Source organism: Protopterus annectens, chromosome 16.part0, assembly GCF_019279795.1.
Source record: "Protopterus annectens isolate FY-2018-M chromosome 16.part0, PAN1.0, whole genome shotgun sequence".
Classification (NCBI taxonomy): Eukaryota; Metazoa; Chordata; order Ceratodontiformes; family Protopteridae; genus Protopterus; species Protopterus annectens.
Genome location: NC_056750.1, coordinates 854,520,731 through 854,539,138, shown reverse-complemented (window position 1 = coordinate 854,539,138; position 18,408 = coordinate 854,520,731). Strand labels below are relative to the sequence as shown.

The 18,408-nt window shown below is 44.7% G+C and overlaps 1 protein-coding gene across 1 annotated transcript in view; it reads left to right on the top strand.

Annotated features, from left to right (window-relative positions):
• Positions 1–18,408, top strand: part of CHD8 (chromodomain helicase DNA binding protein 8) — a gene marked incomplete in the record, with an annotated part of 4,119,653 nt that overhangs the window by 3,988,708 nt on the left and 112,537 nt on the right. The window contains 1 exon segment of the mRNA XM_044057960.1: positions 6,085–6,198. Within this exon segment, the coding sequence (XP_043913895.1) occupies positions 6,085–6,198 (114 nt within the window).

The following is an 18,408-nucleotide window of genomic DNA, read 5'->3' as shown; positions in this document are numbered from 1 at the left end:
GTATCCTACAGACTGCTAACAGGTGACCCGTGAGTGATATGCAAGGCATAACTGATGGATTTACTGCAAAGCCTTATCACTATACCCAGTATCCTACAGACTGCTAACAAGTGACCCGTGGGTGACATACAAGGCATAACTGATGGATTTACTGCAAAGCCTTATCACTATACCCAGTATCCTACAGACTAACAAGTGACCCGTGGGTGACATACAATGCATAACTGATGGATTTACTGCAAAGCCTTATCACTGTGCTCAGTATCCTACAAACTGCTAACAAGTGACCCGTGGGTGACATACAAGACATAACTGATGGATTTACTGCAAAGCCTTATCACTATACCCAGTATCCTACAGACTGCTAACAAGTGACCCGTGGATGACACACCAGGCATAATTGATGGATTTACTGCAAAGTCTTATCACTGTACCCAGTATCCTACAGACTGCTAACAAGTGACCCACGGATGACATACAAGGCATAACTGATGGATTTACTGCAAAGCCTTGTCGTTATGCCCAGTATCCTACAGACTGCTAAGATGTGACCTGTGGATGACATGCAAGGCATGACTGATGGATTTACTGTAAAGCCTTATCACTATACCCAGTATCCTACAGACTGCTAACAGATGACCCGTGGGTGACATGCAAGGCATAACTGATGGATTTACTGCAAAGCCTTATCACTATACCCAGTCTCCTACAGACTGCTAAGAAGTGACCCATTGGTGACATACAAGGCATAACTGATGGATTTACTGCAAAGCCTTATCACTGTACCCAGTATCCTACAGACTGCTAACAGGTGACCCATGGGTGACATACAAGGCATAACTGATGGATTTACTGCAAAGCCTTATCACTGTACCCAGTATCCTACAGACTGCTAAGATGTGACCCGTGGATGACATGCAAGGCATAACTGATGGATTTACTGCAAAGCCTTATCACTGTACCCAGTATCCTACAGACTGCTAACAGGTGACCCGTGGGTGGCATACAAGGCATAACTGATGGATTTACTGCAAAGCCTCATCACTATACCCAGTATCCTACAGACTGCTAACAGGTGACCCGTGGGTGGCATACAAGGCATAACTGATGGATTTACTGCAAAGCCTTATCACTATACCTAGTATCCTACAGACTGCTAACAAGTGACCCGTGGATAACATGCAAGGCATAACTGATGGATTTACTGCAAAGCCTTATCACTATACCCAGTATCCTGCAGACTCCTAACAGGTGACCCATGGATGACATGCAAGGCATAACTGATGGATTTACTGCAGGTTATCCAGTCAAGTGGCATCAGTAATGCTCTGTCTAGGGATCTAAATCTCTTCTGCAACATCGACAGCACAGTGTGGAAGAACAGCTGTGTCTTGCAGAGGATACCTTTTTTTTTTGGAACAGACTCCACAGCCACATAAAACAAAATTCATCCCTGTCCATATACAAGAGCAGCTAAGATTTGTGGTTGGTAAATAGAACATTTACCCTAAGACTGCCCCCTGCATACTAATGGTGCAATGGCGCAGCGGTTGCTTTGTCACCTCACAGCAAGATGGTCTCCGGTTAAATTCTGGGCTGGGGTGCCTTCTGTGTGGAGTCTGCATGTCTTCCCTGAGATTGTGTGCATTTCTTCTGGATGTTCTGGTTTCCTCCCACATTACAAAGACGTGTCTGCAGCATTTTTTTCTCGGGCCTCCGCTGAACATTGGCTTCATTCCAAGTTGGACTTTCCCGGTAAACAAATGTTATGTAAATAATGGACAGAAGTGGCTCCTCAGTTCTTTATCCCATGTATGGGTCCCCTTAAATTATCTATGGTATGAACCCAGTTATTCTCATTAGTTGTAATATATAACTATTGACCATGGGATGGGTAACGCCAGTCTCTAAGCAAATGGGCTGAGTTACTTTGAGCACAAAAATGGAAACTGGATAGGCTTAACATGGCCTGGAATAGCCACTACCCAGTCGTTATCTATGAACCTATAAGAAGGATCATTAGCCTGAATTAAACCTTGTGCAAGACCTAGTAAACTACTTCTGTCTAAAGAGATTTGAGGAAGAGCAGATACATGCTTGGTTTTCTGCTTCTTTTTGACAGGAAAATAGGTCCAGCCATGTTACTAATGGCAGCTGCTGCTTCCCAAGGGATGGACGTAGCATTCTGACACAACAGGGAAACCTTTCCTGTTCCCTATCCTAGGATCGACAAGAGTGGTTATCCCTCGGCCACACAGGGGACCCCAACAGCCACAGAAGACATGGTTAACTTCAGGTCCGTAGTGGCTATAGGTGCTACACCAGCGAGATCCAGGGTAAAACATAAGTGGTGTGAGGTGCAACAAATGGCCAAAGCAGAGTCACTCACCTGCACTTGAACACATTTCTAGCCTGCTGTGGTGGCAATAGATTCATGACATTATATGCAGAGTGATTGAGAAAAACAAATGTACACATGTATGTGCATACATTATGTACAGAATGACTGAGAAAATAAAGTATGCAGAAATGTGTATGCATATGTTATGTACAGAGTGACTAAGAAAACGGAAAATGTACACGTATGTACATGCTTACGTTATGTACAGAATGACTGAAAAAAATATGCGCAAATGTACATGCATACATTATGTACAAAATGACTGCAAAAACGGAAAATGTGCACGAATGTACAACCGTACATTATGTACAGTGTTGGAGAAAAAATGTGCACGAATGTACAAGTGTACATTATGTACAGAGTGATTGAGAAAAAATGTGCACGAATGCTCAACACTTTCTGGAATTCATAAATTCCAGTGCCCTGGATCAACTTATCCACACCCTCACCAGGGCCAACTGTATCCTAGACCTAGTTCTCACCAACATGAGTGACCGGTGTTCCACACCTGAAGTCAGCTCCTCGTTGGTCAGACCATAAGCTAATCACCCTAGATATCAGCATCCCGCCCCCACACACCATTAAGGAAACCACAGTAAAAAAAATTTCTCCAAAGCCAACTTCATGCATCTTAAGACAGAAGTGGCGAACTGCATGACACCCATGCAGATGGACAATACAGTTAAGACTACACAAATGCACTATATAAGCACTTAAACAAGTGCATGGATCGTGCTATCCCAAACAGAACCAAGACACTATCCTCCAAAAAAAGGAAGCCAATTTGGTGGTCCCCTGCCATAAGCAAACTCTACAACAGAAGGAAGAAACTGTTGCAAAAGAGTAAAATCCCATGAGTGGAGGAGCTCCCTGGTCAGCCTCAGTAAGAAGCTGAGATCCCTTATAAGATCCTCCAAAGCTAGCTATGAAAACAAAATCACCACTGATTCTAAGGGCAACCACAAAGCATTCTACAGCTATGTCAAGACTCTCAATGGCAACACCCAGATCTGCTCTGAGATACAGCACAACGGCACGAAAATTACAGAACCAACTGATATTGCCAACATCCTGGCAGATAGGGTCAGTGCTAACCTTACCCCCCTCTCACCTCCTGAAGGGCCCATATCTATATAGGAAGAATGCAGAGTCCCTGTAATCACATCTATGCAGGTAAAAGCTACACACTCTAAACCCAAAAACGCAGCATCCATGGGACCGGACAACATCCCAGGCTGCGTTTTGCACAAACTCCAGAACGAACTGGCTCCCCATCTAAGCACCCTGTTCAAACAGTCTCACGTCAGACTTTGTGCCCACTGAATGGCACACAGCAACAGTTATCCCACTCCACAAAGGGGGATCCCCCACTGATCCTGGGAACTATCACCCTATTAGCCTGACAAGCCTGGTCTGCAAGGCCATGGAATGTATCATCATGGAACTCATAAACAAAGACATTGATAACCACCAAACTCTGGAACCCACCTGGTTTGGGTTTGTGAAAGGCAGATCATGCCTTCTGAACCGGATCGACGACTTTGAGGCAGTCAGCAAAGCCGTAGATGAGGGTAAGGTGGTTCACACCGCCTATCTTGACCTCCCCAAGGCTTTCAACACCATCCCCATTCTGGTATTATAGCTAAACTCACTAAACTAGGTATAAATCCCTATGTCACAAGATGGGCTGCCAACTGGCTCACCGACGGAACCCACACTATAAAAGTTGCAGACTCCAAATCTGACTTCAGGCCAGTGACAAGTAGAGTACTACAGGGTTCAATCCTGGGACTTCTCCTGTTTAGTATCTACTTCTCTGAAGTACAGGCCAACACAGAAGGCCTCTGGCTAATGAAGTTCGAAGATGACTGCAAACTAGCAGCCATAGTTGAGTCCCCAAATGATGTGGACATCCTACAGAAGGGCTTCACTGAGACAGATGCCTGGTGTTAGAGGCATGGCCCCAAGCTCAGTGCCAAAAAGTGCATTGTCATCCCCTTTGATAAAAACTCTGTACCCATGAACTACCCCATAAATGTCAGTCTACTTAACGACGAATGTGTGATAAGAGACCTTGGGACGCAGATGGATAGTAGTCTCTCCTTTGATAATCACATTGCCACAGTAGTCAGGAAATCCTTGTGTGTGACACACCTCATCACAAAAGGGTTCTCATCCAGGAAAAAAGAGGTCATTGTTCCCCTCTACACAGCACTCATTAGACCCATTATAGAGCACAACACCCCTTTTGGAATGTAGCTCACAAGACATCTGCAGCAGCTGGAAAGGCCACAGAAGTACCTCACAAATAGGATTACTGGCCTCAAACAGATGCCCTACACTGACCGTCTCAAAAACTCCAGCTTTACTCTGTAGCATATTGCCTACTCCGAGGAGTTCTCTGCCTAACATATAAAGCTATGTTAAGAACTGTTGGACATGCTACACCTAAAGAAATCCCAATTTCTCTGAGCTACACGCTCTAGGAACATAAACCTTGTCACCACAATAAACAGGACATGCTGGAGGGATAGATTTATGTCTCAGAGACTTACTATACTTTGGAACAAACTACCTATCTATATCAAACAAAGCTCTTCATTAGCACTCTTCAAGAAAAATCTTGATGAGTGGATGGGAAATAGGAAATACAACCTGGGGATCACTTCTGTAGATCTGCTAGACAGGGGCACAGGGAAATAACTTTCTTGGGTGGCGTAAGCCAGGGAACCTTGTTGGCTAGGCTTACTTAGGCCCTTGGGCCAATAGGGTAGTACCTACCTATGAACCTATGTACAAGCATACATTGTGTACAGAGTGACTGAGAAAACAGAAAATGTGCATGAATGTACAAGTGTACGTTATGTACAGAGTGGATATCAGAGTTGTCATGCTGAAGTAATAACAATGAAAAGTTGAGTCGGAACAAGCTATGTACTGGAAGTAGGGTAGAAAGAGGTTGTTACTTGACGAAAGAAAGCATGGTTGCATTTTACGTAAGTCTCGATCTCCATGTATTCTTTTCATGGCCTAAAAACAAGGAAGAATGAGTTTTACATTCTCAGGATGTCCACAGGCAACTCGAGTACAATTTGGACAGCACAAAATCCTGCAGGAAAGCCAATCAGCTGCTTATTTCCTATGAAGGTTGAAAAAAAAAAAAGACCGCCAGTATCAAAAGAAATTATTTCCAGATAGTGTATATATATATATATATATATATATATATATATATATATATATATATATATATATATATATTATATAATAAAACATTTGAAAATGGAATTCCAGGGACGTGGTTAACTTTAAGTATAGAACGCTGTTGCTGCTTTTGGATAAATTATTGAAACCCTTTCAGTAAAGGGTTGCAGACTGTTTTCTCTGATATATTGTAGTATGCGTTTAGTTTTTTTATACATGTGTTTCAGTGGTGGTATCTCACAATCTTGCTGGAAGTGGGCTAAATTATACTACTAGCTATGCAAGGTTTATGCTAATTAGCTCTCCATTACTTTGGATGTACCAATTTTTCAAGGGTCATGCTGGGTGAGCGGTATGGTTTACAGTTATATGTCATTCTTTTCTTATACTTGGTAACATTTGCATTAGAATTTACGATAGTAAAGGTAGAAAAGAAACTAACTGGTTGGCAGTAATAACACTACAGTTTTTCTCAACAGCTCTCAGAAGACAGACAGAAAAAACGTCAGCGACGAGATTCGCCCAAGCTGGAACTCCGTCACATGACTGGACTTGAGCGTGTGCAGATGGTCAATGTTCACAGCGGCAGAAAGGTATCTTTGTTTTACAAGTATAATGAATCAAGTTAATAACATGCATTAGGAATGCTGAACAAAGTAGAGTAAACCAAACGAAACCGACAATTTTTTTTTAAAAATTTTTTAAAAGAAGTGTTCCACTTCAACTGTGGCAGAGGTAGGTAATTGTATAACATGGAAAATGAATGGTCAATGCCTTTTGGAACTTTTATGTAAGCACATGTGAAGAAAACTAGAACCTGATTCGTAGTAGTCCTGTATTAAAGGGCAGTGGGAAGAGGGATAGTGGGTGAAGTTAGAAGAATGATTGTAGGGTGCAGGAGGTATCCTAACCACAGTAGGAATATTTTGATCTGCAAGGTCATTTTAGGGGTGCAAACCTAAGTGCTCCAGTAAACCTGCACCATCAGCGTACATGCCTTCCTTAAACGCAGTAAATGTGTCTTGGCATCTGCTAAGGTACAGTTTTGAATTGTGTAGAGAAATGCATTTGTCCGAAGTAAAAGATGGCACCAAAGGGTTCTGGCTGACTAAATTTACAGATGACTGCAAGTTAGGAGCAGTCAGTGAGTCTCCAAATTATGTACCCTTGTTGTAGGAAGTTTCTCCCAAATAAATAACTGGTGTCTAGATCATGGCTTGAAACTAAATGCCAAAAAATGCCTTATTATATCCTTTGGAAATTCATCTACCCTGGGGAACAGCCCCATTGGCAACACGCAGCCAAGAGTTGACCTAGTTGTTTGGGATTTAGGAATTTGTGTGGAGAGTGTCTTAACTTTCGATTGGTGTGTCCATTGTAAGAAAGTCATTCTACGTTGCACAGCTTATAAACAAATGGATTCTGTCCATTTCTAGGGATGTTGTCCTCCTTTACTCAGCCCTCATTAAGCCAAGCATAGAATATAATGCCCCTTTGGCATGTGTCTGCCAAAACACATGCAACAACTGGAATGCTGACAGATACCTTACTAAAAGGATAGAAGGCCTAAACAACATGTTCTACATGGACCGACTCAGAGCCATATCACTGTACTCTGTATCCTACAGACTGCTAAGAGGTGACGTGTCTGGCATACAAGGTGTCCTCTGACCCAGTACTGATGGATTTAGTGCATATCGGCAAGTCACATGGCAGCAGAAATACTCTGTCTAGGAATGGATACCTCTTCTGCAAGCATATGAACAGGTGGGAGGGACAGGTGTAGCTCCCAAAGGATACCACTGCTCTAGAGAAAACTTGCTCATTTCTGAGTAGCTGACAAAAGGTACTAGTGCTGTAGAACAGACTCACCAATTCATGTAAAGCAAAGCTCATTCCTGTCCATTTTCAAGCACATTTACCTCAGGACTGCCCCGTGTACTACTAATGGGCAAAGAGAACTCCATGTTGTATCCCATGCATAGGTCTCCTCAAATTATATGTTGGGTATTCCTTCTTATTCTCATTTTGGGTAATATAGAATTATTGATCATGGGATGGGTAACGCCAATTTAACAACAAATGGGATTGAACCCAAAGAAGGAAACTAGCTAGGCTTAAAGTGGCCCGTTAGGGCAATTAGCCTGATACTTACCTATGAACCTATTAAGTTATATGTTTATAATAATAATGCTTTATCATTATTTATGCCCCTGTTTGATCACATCTGTTTTGCATGTTGCATATGTCCTTCTATTCCTATGTTGTAGTATTCTAGTTGTGAGAGTTCCTGCCCTCAGGTGACTCGTACGTCGGCTCCTATACAAAAGCTTCAGCTTGGCTGTTGCAACGTGCATGGGACATCAGACGTAAGGCCATAAACCAGGGGCCTTAAATGTGATGTCTGCACACACAATCCTCAGAACTTTTCATCCACAAACCGATGCATCGTGTGATCGCTCCTTCTCAGACGTCGTATTAAAGCTAAGTAACCCGATGGGTTTTTGTTTTTCACTTATCCGATTGTTATTACTTAGGCTTGGTTGTTGTAGCAATTTTTAGCTGATGACCGGTAAAAAGAGTAAATGCCAATGCGGGTGCCAGATACACCCCATAAAGACTCCTATGATAGGTGTGTTTTTTTGCTTAGGCCGGGAGCATGACCATTCCGCCTGCTCCATTTGTCAATCGTTTGTGCCGAAGACCCTACACAGACATCTGGACGTATTAAACCTCGGTTAGTCCTAAGAATGGATCCTTCCTCGGAGGACACGTCAGAACCTCCGCAAAAGAAGTCCAAGCTTCCTAGGCCTTCTTCGCCTGCCACTTCGTTACCGGACGCCCCGCCAACTGCTGATATAGGAACTGAGGAGCATCCAGTGGATCCGTCGACTTTGGCTTCCTTTGGGGAAGCCATTGCTCAGCTGGCAACCGGCATGTTCTTGGAGCCTACCCAGACACCAACTACCATCGAGGAGGGAACCAGAATCTGTGGTACCTCCAACTGGGATCCAGACTTCTGAAACAGTTGCATCAAATACCTGATTACAAGTTGGTTCCAGGTTCCACCCCGGCTAAAAAGAAGCATAAAACCAAGCATGCCTCCTCCACTGCAGAAGGCCTACCAGATTGGCAGTCCTTCACTTCTTCCCTCATGCAGCCCTTTATGGCCTTTAGGCCTTCAGCCTCATCCCCCACTACTCTACTTTTACTCAGCCTCTTCCCTCCCACCCATGACCTCTCAGGTCAGGGAAGAAGAGCATGATTCTTCCTTTTCTTCCTCAGAGGACTCCATTTCGTACAAATCTCAGATTGCCTCTCCCCAGGAATATTACTCCCCTGATGAAGCTATAGAAGTAGATTCCCCCCACTGAGGATATTACCTTTGGTGAGACCATCACCAAAATTAAATATTACTTCAAATGGGATACTTCCCAAATGACTGACACCCAAAAGAGGTACTTTGAGCTTCTTCAAGTAGATTCTTCTTCCCTCTCTGCTGTTCCTTCAGTTCTGCCTGCTTGCTTGGATGCCTTTAATTCTACATCTAAGGCCCCAGACTCTCAGCCACCTGCCCCAAGCGCCCAGACCACTTCTGCAAGGTGCCTGATGAGCAAAACTTCTTAGTCAAACCATCATTGGCAGGCGCAGCAGTGACTGCCACCTTCCCTGATAAGCAATCCAAACTGCTTCTCTCCGCCTCACTCCTACCCACTGATAAAGACAGCAAATCTATGGATAGGATTGGTAAGAAGGTATACACCTCCTCCACATTCGCTTTTAGAGCCATTAATTATCAGACACACATGACTAAATATGGTCTGGACTTGGTCTCTCAAGCTTTCTCCATGCTGGCTAATATCCCTGACAGCCCCATCAGGGCTGACATCTCCTCCAAACTGTCTCTTGATTGCACAAGTAGCCAGACACTCTATCAGATGCAGCTATGATGCTGCAGAAGCATCTGCTCACTCTGCATCTGCTTCTGTTCTCAGGAGATACTTCTGGCTAAGACTTCAGAATCTCCCAGAAGACTTCAAGTCCAATATCTTGGATGCCCCCTGGATCACAATTTCCTTTTTGGAAAACAATCTGCAGATCTCTTCAAGAATCTGCAAGAAAAAAGTAAGGAATTGCCGGACCTTAAACATTTACTGGTGTCCCCCATACCCAGGTACTATACAAACTACCCTGCTAAAGCCACCTTTGTAAGGCGTAACCCTGCTCAGATGGGTGCTTCCTCTTCCAGATCTAGCAGAGGTGCAAGAACCACCTCCATGTCTGGAGCTAATGCACCACATCCTCAGCCCTGATAATCCTTTCAGGACAGAGGAGGCCCCAACAATGCGTGACTGCCTTGCCCACCTACCACTCTCAGCACTCCTTCCCCACTGCCTCCCCTTCTGGCAAACCATCACCACGGACCAGTGGGTACTTTCCATAATCCAAAAAGGTTATTTCCTCACCTGGAAAGAAAAAACACCCAGGAGAGGCATCCCATACCCCCTAAAAAAACAGCTACATCTCCTTCCACAGGTTTTGACAGACCTGCTGAAGCTAGGTACCATAGAACCCGTCCCCTCAGGACAGGAAGGAAAAGGTTTCTACTCCCGTCTCTTCCTGGTCCCAAAAAGACGGCCCTTGGAGACCCATCTTAGATCTCTCCTTCCTAAATCTTTATGTTCAGGTGCCCACCTTCAAAATGCTGTCACTACCCACCCTGCTACCTCTTATTCCGGACAAGGCTTTTATGGCCACCTTGGACCTAAAAGAGACCTACCTACACATACCCACCAGGACTTCCCACAGAAGATTCCTATGTTTCTCTGGGCCCTCCTCTCATTTCCAATTTACTGGTTTGCCCTTTGGTTTGTCCATTGCCCCCCCCCCCCCCCGAGTGTTCACAAAATGCCTAGCCCCAGCCATTGCCTTCTGCAGAACTCAGGGAATCCAGATTTATCCCTATCCTGGACAACATCCTAATACTGGCAAAGTCAAAAGATACCCTCTGAAATCATCTGCACTTCACCATGTCCCTTCTGCAGAATTTAGGGTTCACCCTCAACCTTCCAAAGTCCTCCTTGAACCCAGACCAGGACAAGATTTTTCTGAGTTGCAGAATCAGAACGGACAAAATGAAGGCCTTTCTCCACCAGGACAAGGTACTATCCCTGACCTCCCACTTCTAAGGAGATCCTACACTCTCAGACAGCAACTGCAAGACAATTACTTCGACTCCTGGGCTTAATGGCAGCTACCATCCCTATGCTACCACTGGCCAGAATGCATATGTGCAAGCTACAGTGGTACCTCAAAAACATTTGGCCCCAGTGTCTGAATCACTTGGAACAGGTAATTCCCCTCCTTCCCTGAATGGATATAACAAGTCCAGCTAAACCCAGGGCTTCCACTTCTACCTCCCCCCTCAACCCAAGTAATGCATACAGATGCCTCAGATTCAGGTTGAGGTGCAACAGTGGCATCTTACACGGTTCAAGCAAACTGGCACCCTTCCCTAAAGGCCAAACACATCAAATGCCAGAGAAATGACAGCAGTTTTCCTAGCTCTAAAAACCTTTGCCCCTCTACTTCTACCAGGGGTTCTTCTAATTGTGATAGACAATATCACTGTAATGTGGTACCTCATCAAGCAGGGAGGGACAAAGGCATATCAGCTGTGCAGTCTTACCCTGCTAATATGGGACTTAGCCTCTCACCACAACTTGTCCCTGCAGGCAACCTGCATCCCCTCACAGGGCAACAAGCAAGCAGATCTCCTGAGCAGGATATCCTCTCCACAACACGAATGGATGCTGGGCAGGACTGTCTCTTCCTAGATATAGTCCACCAGTGGGGCACTTCTCAAATAGACCTGTTCGCCTCCCCCCAGAACAGACAGCTGCAGACCTTCTGCTCAAAGACTTACTCCCCTCTAGCATGGAGAGTAGATGCTTTCAACATTTTCTGGGAGGGGAAGTTTCTTTATGCCTTCCCCCCCTTTCCCACTGATTCAGAAAGTCCTCCTGAAAATCATGGAGGACAAACCAAAAGTCTTGTTAGTGACTCCCTACTGGCCAAGGCAACACAGGTTCCCCCAACTTCACAATCTAGCCAAGGGCATTTTCTACAAGTTACTTGTTATTTTTTGTATTTCTGTATTGCCTTTCTATATTTTGAATACTGTAGTTTGTTTTCTTTACCTTGTGTTTTGCTTGCATTCTGTTTAACAGCATATTAAAACTTCAAAAGAGACCACAGCTCTCTCTGTTCTGAGTCAGGCAGAATTTCCCCCCTCCCTCGCACCCATTTAAGTTGTCTTGTTAAATACCACTGTCTTTCTAGTTGCCCGCCTCTTATGTTAATATGACCATATATCTCATTTCTCTCTACTTTCACTGGCTTATGTGAGTAATCACAAAACCATCACTTTTGAAATCCCACCCCTTCAATTATTTAAATTTATTGGCCATCCTACAGTATTTCATAGTACCAAAATACAAAAGTAACCACCCCTTTCAGTCCATCTTGCTGTTTTAAAAATAGTAACTCTCCACTAAACCTTAACTTTTTAAACAGGTAAAACTCAAGTTACCTACTTTCATATCTAACTTCTCTAGTGCACACTGCAGAGTGCATTCTTTTCAATCTTACCTTTAAGCATCCCTGTTACTAGCACTTTCTCTAATACCTAAAAGATCATCTCTACTTGACTCCAAGTAGACTTTTCTCTATCTGTTAAACCTAGCACTTGCTCCTACAGTACTTATTACCTTGATACGGCACTCTTATAGATAGCACCCCAAAAGGCAAACCCCCATTTCTCGGTCACCACGTCCCCGGAATCTCTTTTAAAGTTTTTGTCTAGTCCTTCTAGCATGTCGAGGATCAGTTGCTAGTGTCCTCTCCTGCTCAGCTGGTGAACCTGGGAATATTGAGGCAATGTTACAATTGCCTCATGTACACAGACAACCCTCTCCTCCTCCCACAAAACACAAATACATGCGAGAGATGCAACTATACGGCCAAACTGGAGGCTGAGCTCTCTCAACATAGGACTGGCAAGACCAGTCAGGAGGAGAAGGTTACCACACACACTATAGACCCAGTCTCACATAGTACCATCACAACCTCAAATCATACACATAAACACACAAAGACATACTCGGCTCTGCTCAAAAATCTACCAAAACAGCAGAGGCCACCAAAGCAGACACCCAAACAACCACCACCTCAGAACACAACACCTGCAACACATAGACCTCACAGTCAGAGTGTCAAACAGTCACAGCCCTTAAGGCCAAACACAATGCCAGACACACTAGTCATTGGTGACTCCATAGTCAGACACACTGGCGTCCGCTCACCAGACTGAGTAAGGAGAAGGTCACAGTAAGCTGCGTGTCGGCGCTAGAATCCGCCACATAACGCAAGCACTCAGGTCTCTCAACAGCAGGTACAAATATGACTCAGTCATTGTGCACGCTGGTGTAAACGACCTGAGACGTACCTCCTTGGACTACATGAAAAGAGACATTGAGGAGCTCTCTGATTATGTAGCCCAGGCAGGTATGACCCTGACCTTGAGCAGTATCCTACCTTCACCAAGAATGATGCCACAATACAGAGATAAGATGATCAGCTTTAACAATTGGCTTAAACTCTGGTGTCATTCAAAGGGGATCCAATGTCTGTCTGCCTGGGATGACATGCTGGACAAGCCACGCTGCTTCAAGGGCGGCTTGCACCTGTCACCCTGGGATTCCGGATATTGGCAAAGGCTCTTGCCACCCCATAGTGCCTTTTTAGGCAAGGCTCAAATTCTAAACCTACCACCCTAGAACACAAAAAGGAAAAACTAAGGGTAATGCTGCTCAATGCCAGAAGTCTAAATCTCAAAATGCACGCACTCGAGGCCCTTCTCAGTATGGAGAACATCGATGTCTGTGCAGTGACAGAAACCTGGTTCAAGGCTCCTGAGAGCACCCCAGCACTATCAGGTTTTACCTCTTATCATGCGTTCCGGCCCCAAAATCCGGACAATACCAAGAAAGGAGGGTATCCATATTCATCAAAGACACCCACACCTCAAGACTGGTGGCAACGCATGATGCATCGGAGACCATCCAGGTGCAATTAACCATAGGCAAGACTGCTCTGCAAATTGTAGCATGTTACAGGCCACCCTCACAAACTCAGGAACCTCACATGGCCTTCCTGAAAACACTAGAGGGGATAAATGTATCACCAAACACCATCATACTAGGTGACTTCAATTACCCTAATATAGACTGGGAACACTACTCAAGCCCAAACACCCTAGCCCAAAAGTTCCTGGAATTCATAAACTCAAATGCCATGGAACAACTAGTCACCATCCCCACAAGAGGAGAAAACATAATTGATCTCATCATCACGAACATGGGAGCACAGTGTTCAACACCGGAAGTATACCCCTCACTGGTGAGATCAGATCACAAACTAATCTCGCTGGAGGTCCTCATCCCACCCCACCTGAAATAAAAAGACCACAGTAAAGAACTTCACGAAAGCCGACTTCACACTTCTAAAGACTAGTGTGGTCTCCTTTAAGGCCCCCGAGCCGACGGAAAACAGTACTCAAGCCGCTGAATCACTTACAAATGCCTTCTACCAGCACCTGCAGGACTGCATGGATAAGGCAATCCCAAGCAAAACAAAGACTCTTTGTACCAAAGGCAAGCGTCCACTCTGGTGGACCCCAGCCATAAACAAACTCTACAACAAAAGGAGGAAGCTACTACAAGATAGAGCAAAATCCTTAAAAGGTAAGACACCCGTGATCACTATAAGTAAAAAACTAAGAGCTCTCATAAAATCATCCAAAGCAAATTTTGAGAGAAAAATAGCTAAAGACTCAAAAGACAATCATAAGGCCTTCTTTAGCTATGTTAGAAACCTGGGAGGAAACTCCCAGATATGCTCAGAACTAGTTCAAAATGATGTGAAGATTACTGATCCTACAGACATTGCCAACATACTGGCTGACAGGTTCAGTGCAAACTTCTCCCCAAAAGGAGAGATATCTATACCAAGCGATTGCAGCCCCCAAACATCTCCAACGCCCAAGTGAGAACTGCTCTCTCCAAAGCAAAAAACACAGCATCCATGGGACCTGATGGTGTCCCCGGCTGTGTGCTCCACGAACTCAACGAGGAATTAAACCCACAGCTAGGACAGCTGTTTAATCATAGTCTTACCTCTGGATACGTACCCAGGAGTGGTGCACTGCAACTGTGGTCCCACTTCACAAAGGCGGTGCCTCCACCGACCCTGGAAATTACCGGCCCATTAGCTTGACAAGTCTTATCTGCAAAGCCATGGAGAGGATCATAATGGACCTCATAAATAAAGACATAGGGAATTTGCAGACTTTGGATCCATCCCAGTTTGGCTTTGTCAAAGGCAGATCATGCCTTCTAAACTTGGTTGACTTTTTGAAACAGTCACCAAAGCCATTGATGAGGAAAGGCAGTCCATACAGCCTACCTCGATCTGGCGAAGGCCTTTGATACAATACCCCACTCGGGTATCATTGAAAAACTCATCAGCTTAAATGTTAACCCATACATCACAAGATGGGTTGCAAACTGGCTGAGTGACAGAACCCACAGGGTCAGAGTTGCTGGCGCCATGTCAGACTCAAAGCCTGTCACAAGTGGTGTACCACAGGGCTCAGTCCTGGGCCCACTCTTGTTTGGCATCTACTTTTCCAGTACAAGCAAACACAGGAGGGTTATGGCTGACAAAGTTTGCAGATGACTGCAAACTGGGCGCCATAGTAGAAAACACATCTGACACAGATATCCTTCAGAAGGGTCTCACAGAAAGCGGATAACTGGTGCCAGAGCCATGGCCTAAAGTTAAATGCCAAAAAATGCATAGTCATACCCTTCGGGAAAAACAAGGTTACCCCTAGCTACCAAATAGGTGGCAATCCACTGAGTACAGAAGAAGTTATCAGGGACCTGGGGACCCAGGTTGATAGTAGTCTGTCATTCGACACCCATGTAGCTAAAGTAGTTAGGAAGACCTTCTACATTGCCCACCTTATCATGAAGGGATTCTCATCTAGATCAAGGGAGGTCATAGTCTTCCTATACTCATCACTCATCAGACCAATGATTGAGTACAATGCCCCATTCGGAATGTATCTGACCCGACACTTGCAGCAGCTGGAGAGGCCACAAAGTTCCTCACCAAAGGATAAAGGGTCTCAAACATCTGTCCTATGCTGGCCGAGTGAAAGAACTGCAGCTCTATTCAGTAAACACCGCTTGCTCAGAGGTGACCTTTGCCTAACATACAAGGCCATGTCAAACCCAGATTTGATGAATATGCTTCACCTCAAAAAATCTAGATCCGTCAGAGCCACAAGGCCGGGAGACTTAAACCTCAACACGGCTATTAATAGGACGTGCTGGAGGGATAGATTCATCACCCAAAGACTCCCTATGCTGTGGAATAAAATCCCGGTATATGTGAGGCAGAGCACCTCGCTGGCATTGTTCAAGAGAAATCTTGACCAATGGATGGGAGATCGCAGATATACCCCAGGGATTACCTCAGTGTCACTGCTCAACAGAGGCACAGCAAAATAATGGGTATAGTTCCCCATACTAAAGGGGTGGCGTAAGCCACAAAACTATGGGCTAGGCTTGTAAATGCCCTCGGGCAGATAGCCTAGTATGAACCTATGAACCTATGAACCTACCCTACAAGGTGGACCTTCTGACACAAGAAAAAGGAACTCTCCTCCATCCACACTTGCAGATGTTATCCCTGACACTGTGGATAATTCTCCTCCACCCACTCTTGCAGTTATTATCCCTGACTCTGTGGGTGATTCTCCTCCACCCACACTTGCAGATGTTGTCCCCGATACTGTGGGTGATTCTCCTCTACCCACACTTACAGATGTTATCCCTGACACTGTGTATGATTTTCCTCCACCCACACTTGCGACCTAATATTGAGGACTGCCTCCCTCTATTCATCCTGGATTTAATACTCTAGCGTATGTCCTATGAATGCTTCACCTTCTGTACCTTACAAACACTGTTTTTGTATTCCTTGTTTTTATTGCCATGCTAACTGCCTTCTGCATATCATCGGCTGCTTCCCAATATCTCCATTTTCTACCTGCTCTGCTGTTCTTCCCCCTTCCTTAACCAGACATTTCTTGCTCTTAGAGACCCTATTTCTCTATGCTCCTTATCTCTACATGCCCGTCTCCTTAACCTGCCATTTCTGCACTACTTTCTTCTGCTAACCTCTGCTACTGTTTGATCTTTATTCCCGTGGCTAGTTTTCATTCTCCCTGCAATCTTTCCTGTTCCAGTCTCTCTCCCCTGTGTCTACTCTCTGTTTATCCTTTTCCAGACACCTCTGGCTCCTCTTACATTTCACCTGTAAGCTCTCCTGATAGTTTTTCATGGGTACTACAGCTCCTGATGGTGGGCTCCGCTCACTTCACTCCTATACCCTACCCCCTTTCCCACCCACCCCATTACAATTACATTTATAGTTACCTGTCCCTCCCCTTCCTGTCCTCAACATCCATCCACACTCCACTTCCTGTCTGGCTCTACTGCCTCTCCTTCTGACATTAACCACTAACACCTCTCCTTTCTACTCAAACTTCCCACCTCTTGCACCATCACTACTTATTCTACTTCCTCTACACTCAAACCTGTTTCTAAATTATAACTCACTCTTATACTCATAACCTAATTTACCATGCTCCTTCTGTTCCTCCCTTTATCAATCCTAACACTACTCTCAAACCTTACCTGCTATCATGTACACCTTTCCCAACCTTATCTAATCTCTCCTACCACATATAGCATCAAATCTTTCTCTCCCTCCTACCCCATCTTAATCTCCTCATCTTTCGTCAACCTCACCTTTCACAAACTCATTATACTTAACATCTACCCCCCTCCTATATACCCAAGTCAAAACTCCACCACCAGTTTTTCTCAGTAACGCAGTCTAACACATTCCCCAGCAACTTACTTCTTGCTGGTGACATTCATCCTAATCCTGGCCCACCCTCCCACACCCTAAACCCTACAGCCACAAACAGCCCCTCCTCCCCTGCATCATCCCACTACCCACTCCCTGCTCAAACTCCCTTAAAACAAACCTCACAGAACAAACACCTTTCTATCTATGCACTGAATATACAAAGCCTCACAAACAAAATCACTGAACTACATGCTTGGATAGCTCAAAACACCCCACATATCCTTGCCCTATCAGAAACCTGGCTAAAACCACACACAAGTAACAAAGAAATATTGCCACCTGATTACAGCATCTATCGCTCTGATAGACTCAACAAAAAGAGCGGTGGTGTTGCCAGTCTCCACTCAAACAGCCTAAACCTCTCAACCATCAGCACACCTACACCTGATTTCCACCCAGCCAAACTCATTATCCTTAACTGCCATCTAAACCTCCATAAGGCATTTGTCATTGTCTCCATTTATAATCCCCCTGGAAATAACATTCCCATCCTAGAATCCATCCTCTCTTGTTTCTCTCTCAACTTACCCTGTGAAACTATCATTTTAGGAGACATTAACATAGACTGGTCCAAACTTGCCACTAACTCCCCACTGACCTCCATCAACCTCTGTGGATTCCACCAGCTGATATCATCCCCTACTTACCTACACAACAACACCTCTTCCTTTTCCACCATTGACTGAATACTCACTAACTATCCCAACCTTTACCACAACCCAACTACCTTACCAGAC